Genomic DNA, 9,270 nt, shown 5'->3' with positions numbered 1-9,270 from the left:
ACACTTACCCTAAGTGTCACTAAGAGTATGTACCCTTCCAGTGTTCCCAAAAGGAGGCTTCCCATTCCGCTACTTAAATCAGGAAGCGAGAAGCACCCGCTGTCAGTCAATTATAGTAAGAACGCCAACTGTAATGATAATTTAGTCAAAGGGAGTGCTAGTGAAGGTATTACCCAACTATTCCTGTAAATTGTCTAATCCTAGGCCCCCCGGTTCAAACTGCATTTGGCCTCCTACAATCCAAACTATTCATTTCTTGATATTTAAGGATGAACCAGTTGCGATGGCACATCTACTATACATGGAACATATAAAGTTAGAAATATATTTGTCTGTGCTTTTTATCTAGGAATGTGGGATATAGTCTTACATGAGTTGGTATACTTAGCTGGTTAAAAAAAAAAGAAAGAAAAAGAATGAACGAACACTGCCCTTGGTTGTTCCTTAGAGGAAAGCCAAAAAAAAAAAAGTTTCACAACAGTGGGATATTTCTTCCTATTTCTCCATTCTGACAACACTCTACACAGTCAGCAGCAATACTCATAAATACAAAAGAACATCAACATATACAATGTGTTTATAAGCACTTCTTGTGGTAGCTTTTTGGATCTCTGTAGAGTACTGTCCAAGTACCTCACATTCAGACCATACATCTCACAGTCCAGGTTGAGAGTAACCAGCTGAGATTAAAAACTTATTTTTAAAGTGTGGAGGAACTGTCAGGAGAGCTCAGCTCTCTTTCACCAAGGATCAGCTTTAGGTTACTCCCACTATCCGTTCTTCTCACTTCCTGATGCAAAAACTGACCGGCTTCAATGGCGAGTTCCTTCTCAAAGCAAGCACAGCTTCTCTTGATATGGCTGGCCCTCAGACGGAGATCCAAGGAGAATATTCTGTGTGTAAGAGCAGAAGGCAGCATCAAGCTGAACACTGTTCATCTCAGATCTCAGATGAGGATCTCCACCATGCCATTTTCAACTGCACTGCTGATCTGGGTTGTGTTGAGAGAAGTGGAATCTGTAATGAAATACAAGATCGTCAGCTTTGTTGGCTAGTGCCTGAAGAGCAAACAAGGTGGGAAGTTTTACAAAACTTTGCCCGTATTGTTTGAGTTCATTCCCCAACTGCTGCTTTGACATGGGGCTCAGGTTACTCTTTAACAACTCTGGTTCAAAAGGGCAAGTATGCACCATCATTATATCAGTTCTACCATTAAGCATTGTCTTTGGCACCTGATACTACATATTAGATATACATCATGTCAACCAACAAATCTTATCAAATGGCTCCAGAATCACCAAATAAATAAGTGAGATGACTGAAGATGGGTTTATGCACGAGTTTACACACCAGAGCTGGCAGCAATGGAAGGCTGTGGAGCAGATGTAGCTGCAGCGGTGTCTGCTTTAGGGTTGGCCTCGTCTGAAGGCCCTTCACACTGGGTGCTGCTGTCTCGACACTGAGTTTTGGCAAGCTGATGGGGCAACGGGGGCATTGATGCGGCTGCTGTCTGGTCATCTGAGAGGCTCTTCCCTGAAATCGCAGATGGAAAAGGAAGCAGTTTAATTACCGGTTCCAACATATGCATGCCACCACGCAAACATTTGCCATCCTGTAAACTCCCTTTACTATTCTGGAGGATCTATTCTAGAAAAGAGGGAGACCGAAATGCATTCCGTTTCACAAGATGTAAACTATTTCAGGAACACCGGCTAGTCGCCGCACTCATTTTATTTCGGATGGCACATTCTTTCTTGGCGACATTACATAGCCGCTAAGTAAAGAAGCTGCCAGTTGTCCAGCTGAAAGTATATGTCTTTTTTGGTTCAGATATGTCACAGGCACACAGTGTTGGCCTGTTGCAGGAGTGTCCAATCCTGCTCCTGGAGGCCCAACACCCTGCAGAACATCCCTAATTAAACACATTTGAACCAGCTAATCAAGGTCTTTAGGATTACATTTAGGTTGAAGCTAAATTCTGCAAGAAGATGACCTTCCAGTACCAGGATTGGATACCCCTGGCCTATTGGCTACTATGCTCACCTTTGGTTCGGGTGGTGCTAGGTGTAGCAACTGTGTTGATGGAGGGAACAGATCGAGCAGGTCGTAGGCCTTGCGGCTCAAGTCGGCCTTGCTCTCGTCGTGACCGCTGCTGCATGACCTTTATAATAGCATCCTTCTCCAAAAGTTGAGCATAAAGGGCTCGAATCCTGATAAAACACAAACTACTTTGAGCACATGGGCACTAAAGAAAAAATAAAAATGTTAATTTTGCTAACAAATTTAAACTGACTTTTCAGTTGCAGATAGAGAACATAATAGTCGACGTACCGGTTTTCCATCTCCTGATGCCTGTGGTTGGGGGACGGCAGGTCTTCATTGAAGCTGCTATTGGGTGAATGGCGAGGTGAATGGTTGATTATTGTTGTATCCCTGGAAAGAGCATTACAGTTATACAAGAGTCAAAAATTATGTCAAATTATTCCCTATTTCCAGTCCTTTGAAGCAAAGCTCGTCTATCATTTCTATTATGACTCACCTCTGGGCTGCGGCGGTAGCAGCGGCATCCATGGCGAATTGACGCATCGTGCTTTCCTCAAGATACTTTTGCTCCCAGCGAGTGATGTCAGCCTCCAGGGCCAAAACCTGTTCCTCTCTCTCACTCAGTTGCTGGTGTAGAGATGACACGTTGAGGTCCGAGTAGGACCCAGGGCTCGTTTGCTGGGCATGAGACTGCCACTGAAAGACAAAAAGGTTTACTTTTTGATCCCAAGACGTTGATTTTCTCACACACCCGTTGGGTGAATAAAATATGTCAGGTTTTTTTTTTTTTACCTGCTGTGCTCTCAGGCTCTTCAGTTCCTGCTCCAGTCTAGTCCTCAGTCTTAACTCCAGCGCCTCCCTCTTCTCACATGCTGCCTGCAATTGTGCCAGGGCACTCTGCATCCTCTCCACCTTTTCCACGTAAGCTCTTTTCCTGCGTAACTCTTCTTCCAGCTGCCTATTTCGTGTCTGAGCTGAGATCAGTGCTTGCTCCAAGGCTTCTCGACGCCTCTTCCATTCTTCTCCTGAGCCCCGCAGATGCTGCAGCTCTTTTTCCAGACGTTCACGCTCTCGAAGGTGATCCTCATCTATGGACAGAAAAGATAGACTTTGTGAGAACTATGTACCACTACTACGGTAAGTGTACAAGTAGTGCTATTCAGTCATCATGCTTAGTTGTTACACAGGCCACAAAATGAATGACCATGCTGTAAGCCTGGGGTGTGTCCAGAGCATTCCCTGGGCTGTAGTCTCATTCTAACCAATTCTCAGGGGATAAGCTTCCCACAAGAGTCTGGAACAAAAGAAGCAGGCTTGATTTACACACGTCTGTCTGGGTTTGCAGGGGAGTGGCCGAGTTTCCCCGTGTCCTTTGACCTACACTGCAGACTTGCTTTAGAATTCCCAGATTACAAAAGCGATTCACTATATTCCCATTTGAGATGCTGAATTCCTCAAACCCTCCAAGATGACTTGGCACACTGAAAAGGGACATACTAAACCCTAGCTCACTTGTTTTTGGGTCACTCTGAATGCCTCGTGAGATAGAAAAATTATACAGCAATTAGTCTTCCATTCCGCTTCTACTCTTATACAACCCAAAACAAATGCCTTTGGATGGAATGCAGATTTCTTCTTATCCACTTACGCACACAGGCACGTCTTTGTACAAACTGGATCTCTGGAATGCCTCTGAGCCAGGCAGTAAACAAGTAAAGCAAATGCTCCACAAGGTCATAAAGTGTAATGTTAACCTACACATCTTTTTAAGCCTTCAGAGATGCTGAATCGTGGCTTTGACATGCTTCTGTGGTACTACGTGTTGGCTCAGAAGGAAACTTTAAACATCCAGAATTTTTGTTTGCACAAAACTGAGACATTTTCCATTTTGGGGTAAACTAATTTTTATTATGCAAATATGAAGGATCACTTTATACTTATATCCTTGGGGATAATTCTAAAAGGGTCATATTAAATGCTGAACAACAACAACAATCCCTATTAGGATTAGCAAAACAAATCCAGTTTACCCTAACACAGCTCTGAATTCTTTAGCGCTAATATGTCCATAAATGGAAAGCCAGTGCATAGGGCATCCGAAGAGGGTGCTTAGGGCCTCAGAGACTGAAATAATGGTGGGGGCTGTTGGGAAGCATTCCAGGAGGATGGAATATCCCAAAATACCTGAAAATATTCTAGGAATCCAGGTCACATTTACTTACAGTGTTAATAATGGTTGGGTCAAATTCCAAAAACAACTTTCTGAGACTATAGCATGTACCTAACCATTCCTAACTATTCCCTGGCACTTAATTTGTTTTTAAAAAAAATCTTGCTATGCTTATGGACCATTTCAGTTTAGCAAGTCATATGTCAAAACCAATCGCTTTGTCAGGAATCACATCACCGATAAACATGCAGAGCATTGTTAGAGGAATGCATCGTTATGCCTACAATATAAACAAAAACTCAGTTGGGACAGCTGGGAAAGCTTGCATGCTCGACTGCACATTGGGAGAAGGATAATTTATAGAGAAGCAAAGGGGAATTCTTACTTCGCTCAACCAGTTTGGCGAAGGCATGCCGACTCTTGTCTTCAACTTCCATGGCTGTTCTCTGTTTGTTGGCTGTTTCCAGGCGGTCTAATGTAGGAGTCAACAATTAGTATTTATCACCTCATACCTAAACATGTAGCTCATATTTAAGACAATTAACTCAGCTATGTGAACCATCTTACCCCTGAGATCCCTGTTGAAATCATGAAGTCGCTTGATCTCGCTCTCAAGCTTGTTCCTCATGGTTTTCTCAAGGGCTTCTCTCTTTGCAGATCCCTTCATAAGGGTCTCATAGGCCTCTGATATCCTCTGAATCTCCTGTTCGAGCTGAAAGAGGAGAGAGGCATTTTAATATCCTTTACTTTTTAACCCACAGGAACTCCTCAATTCCTAGTCCCCATTTACTTTCAATGCAAGGAATAGAGCAAGTTGGACATTATGCTGAGTATCTTATTTTGTGTTCAGTGGAAGGACAGAAGTCATGTGAGTTTGGAATAACATGACAGTGAGTTTATGATAATTTTCATTTTTGGGTGAATTACACAGTTTACACCTAAACATAATAAGATAAGGATCAGAGAGCAAGAATGACAGATAGACAAAAAAAAAAAGAAGAGAAAGGGAAAAAGGGAAGAATGTGCTTGGCTTAGCTCTTCGTGGTGCTTGCCCACAAGTGAATCACTCTCACAGAGCTCTTCAGGGACTGGGAATTGAATCAACATTCCAGAAAGAACACTTATGAGTCCCAGGTGTCTGCACATTCATCTCCCTACAGGGCGGGATGCCAAAGGCAAATGCAGGGAACAAAGGAAATGTGTGTTTTGAAGGCATACCATTCACAGAGACAGGAATAGTACTCAACACTATATGCACCTGTATGGTATTTGTGACGCAGAAAATGGCTTGTGAAAGGGCATATTTTTCAAAAAACAAAGAAAGGTTCATAAAGGTTTAACCTGTCATTACACAACATTAGATAAGAAAAATCACTGATTTCTATAAATTGCAGGTTTTATACTTCAAAACTACTTCTATGTAATGTATGTGTTGGTAAATTTACAAGCAGGACCCTGGGTCCCATGTGGGGTTCTGTTAAAGAGTGAAAGTGAAAGGGGCCATTCAGTCAGGGAATCTACAGCTGTGGGGTCTGGTTGCTGCTCTTAGCAGCCCAGTCCGTCAGCTGTGGGCTACGCAATGCCCCTTCTTCATTCTCGGACACTGAGATGAGCCAAGACATCTGCTCCTATTGGCATCCCATTGGAATCCCAACAAAGAGGGCCACAGAACAACCCAGGGAGGCCTCCCCCCTTTAGAGTTCTCTGATTTACAATTTATCGCTCTGTATGAAGGAGGCTTGATCTTTACGTTCCACTGTTCTAGGATAGCATTCTTTTAAGAATACAGTTGTTCTAATTCTAAGCACTATCTATGTATGAATCTGAACTGAAATTCAATCTATGTTATGACACTGAACAACATACACAATGCCCAATAAACCTTTGCAAAACAAACATCAAGATAAGCTTGTTTTTCCCCCCCCTTGACACTCTGGTATTTCAGTGATGACATTATCACATTACAGAAAAATGTTTGGCATTGCAAGCATGGGTAAATTCAGTGTTGTTTCACATGCTAATTAAGTTACTGGGAATTTTCACTTAGTCACTAGGAACGAGTCCTTTTCAAATTACATCGAAATCCTTGTGATCCTCTCCCTTGCCCACATTCCTACACTGCAAGAGGGCTAATCTCCTTTGAATGCAGCCACTAGAAGACACCAGTGCACAATGATTTCTTGTTCCACACTCTTTGTAGGTCATTTCTGAGATGGAAATCAAAGGTCACAGCTGGCTCCTTTGCATCTATGGCAAAATGTGGGATCATACCAAGAATATCACAGTCGAGGAGGTTTCTAATAAGCCACAAGCAACAGAGAATTCTCTTACCTTCTGTAGCGTTGCTGCCTTCTCGCTGTAGCTCTCCACTTCTCTCTTCAGTCTCTCATTCTCTTTAATAAGCTGCTCCATTTGGCAGTTTTTCACCGGGATGCTGTATCCTCCAACAATGACATCCTGGCCAGCAGGGGTCAAAGTGGGCGGAACGCTATGGTGAGGTGCTTGCGACTGGGTTGGAAATAACCTGATAGAAATAAATATAAACCATTAGTGTACCAAACCACCCACAATGTACCTATATGTAATATAAAACGATAGCTGAATGTACCTGTGATGCTGCGAGTGGAAAGCAGGAGGGGGCTCTTTGTAATAGTGCCCATGTTCCTGTGAATGACTAAGCATATATCCAGGGGATCTGACCATGAAGGGGTACTCCGGGGGTGGACCACGTTGGTCTGGCTCATGAATAAAACTCTCGTTCACAACAGGACTAGAGTGATTATTGGAGAGCTGGGGGTAGCTGTGTGATGAGCTCATGGAAATATTGTCATGAGCACAGTTCCTCTCCAGTGAGAGTTGCATGAGGCGTTCGCTGAGTGAGCGAGCATGCTCCCGCTTCACATCCCACATGCCCTCGTCCTGCTCAGCTCCTCCAACCCCTCCAGGGGTCTCCAGGCTACAGTGCTGAAGCCCTACCTGACCTCTCTGGTAGGCCAGGTACTGTGAGTGTGCCTTAGCTTCCTCATAAGTTGGTAGCTCCTCTGTGTGGAGCTGATAGAGGTGGCAGACTGGACTCTCTGAATGCTGGTAGTCCCCCTGGTGCTCTTGGCCCTGGGGCTCCTGCCGGGTGGACAACTGAGGAGAAAGTGATTCCTCTTGCGTTAGGCTTTCCAGGGATGAACGAGGACTTCCTGCACCTCCACCACTGCTGCCTCCACGCAGTGCCTGCTGCTGGATGGCCAACAAAGTAGGATCAGTAGGGTTCCCATAACGGAGCTGCTCTTGAATCAGTCGGTGCAGCACCGTGCCTGATGAATCCTCTGCTGTTCTCATTTCAGTCTATGTTTTGCAAACAGCAATCAATGATAGTGTGTTATGAGACTTTTTCTGGACTGTGCACCTGATGGAAAAAAGTGATAAATAATGAGCTCAAATGCAAATCCCATTGCTCATCTATATTGCAACACTCTACAACAGCAAACACTGAGTGGTGCCTCACTCCACATGCTTCTAGGCTGACTGCGTTTACCCATAGCAACACCACGTTTACCCAAAATACCACTTGCACCATCCTACAACGCCCATCATGCACTGGGTTTCTTCTTAAGTTTATAATCTTGATTAGAAGTAAACAAAAACTGGTTAGGATCCAATAACTTTCCAAAGTTTCCAAAGAAAATTATTTCCTGCTACAAACGCAAATTCCTATCCAGTGTCTCACCAATGTTTTACAACCACAACTGTAGCAATACATTTAAACATGTCAAAAGGAGTATGAAAACAAGAGGATATTATGAAATTTTGCGAGTTCCTCATTCTTTTCTAGTTAAGCCACAATGCTATATATTCCACCTAAATATTCAAATTCATGTCCGTTACAAGTAAAAACTGTTGAATAAACAAAGACAGCTTATAAAGAAAATTCTATCGTACATGTACAGTCTATTAAAAAACAGTGTCAAAAGCATCGCTCAATGGCAGAAACTAAGCATGTGACATAAAACTCAGTTTACAACAACAAGCTACTTTAAAACTGTTTAACTCACCAAATCACAGTCGCATTACGAATAACAAATACGGACAATGTTCTGTACTCGTATATTTGTTTAACGATATAATCCTTAAGGAAATTCGTTGAGTACGGCTTATATTTCCATGCGTATGTATGCGTTGCGTGCGCGTCTGGAGAGCTCCTCCAGCAGACTGAGCTCAGGAGGGGAGGGGCTCTGCTAATAAATGACCGAGCTCCGATTGTTCACGGCCTCTGGAATGCGCGGAATGCGAAGGCTGCGAGTCCCTCGGGGATCAAAAGCAGTTCCGCTTGTCGCTCGCCCCGCCTTCTCTCGGGGAGCGCAAGGGAGAACCGCTCGACTCAGGCGGAGCGCGCTGCTGAACGGGGGGCGGGCAATGCGCGCGACAAGCGGAACTGCATTCACTCTCAGTCAGCCCCGTGCGCATTTGTCCTGCTTCTGGAAGGCGCTTTTGTTTTTAATGGTGAGAGGAATGCAGTAAAAGTCGCAGAGATCTGTAACCTTTGTTGTTCTGGTTTACTACACTTTCTTTTGAAGTCTCAACATGCTCATTAAGCTTACTTATAAATGCATGACTTTATGTACACAAAAGAAGAATTAGTCGTTTTAGATTCATTTTTGGATGTTACTTTGTCAGATATGTTACTTTGATAAGCCTTAATTCCTATATGTGACCCTGGACCACAAAACCAGTCACAAGAGTCATCTGAAAGCTGAATAAATAAACTTCCCATTGATGTATGGTTTGTTAGGACAGGACAATATTTGGCAGAGATACAACTATTTGAAAATCTGGAATCTGAGGGTGCAAAAAAATCTAAATATTGAGAAAATGGCCTTTAAATTGTCCTTAGCAATGCATATCCACTCACAAAAAAATACATTTTTGATATATTTATGGTAGTAAATTTACGAAATATCTTCATGGAACATGATCTTTACTTAATATCCTAATGATTTTTGGCATAAAAGAAAAATCAATCTTTTTGACCCATACAATGTATTGTTGGCTATTGCTACAAATAT

General features: G+C 43.1%; 1 protein-coding gene across 1 annotated transcript; it reads right to left on the bottom strand.

Moving 5' to 3' along the window:
* Positions 1-486: 486 nt before the first annotated feature.
* Positions 487-8,518, bottom strand: amotl2a (angiomotin like 2a). Its single transcript, XM_067373765.1, has 11 exons — positions 8,260-8,518; positions 6,822-7,613; positions 6,545-6,737; positions 4,781-4,925; positions 4,599-4,685; positions 2,836-3,131; positions 2,540-2,739; positions 2,332-2,433; positions 2,044-2,210; positions 1,351-1,533; positions 487-1,017 (listed from the first exon to the last, which is right to left on the bottom strand). The coding sequence occupies exons 2-11, from the start codon at positions 7,544-7,546 to the stop codon at positions 947-949; spliced, it is 2,169 nt and encodes a 722-aa protein (XP_067229866.1). The 5' UTR covers positions 7,547-7,613; positions 8,260-8,518; the 3' UTR covers positions 487-946.
* Between the last annotated feature and the right edge of the window lie 752 nt (positions 8,519-9,270).

This window comes from Chanodichthys erythropterus, chromosome 21 (genome assembly GCF_024489055.1).
Source record: "Chanodichthys erythropterus isolate Z2021 chromosome 21, ASM2448905v1, whole genome shotgun sequence".
Taxonomy (NCBI): Eukaryota; Metazoa; Chordata; class Actinopteri; order Cypriniformes; family Xenocyprididae; genus Chanodichthys; species Chanodichthys erythropterus.
The sequence above is the reverse complement of the archived record's forward strand: the minus strand, read 5'-3'. Positions and strand labels throughout refer to the sequence as shown.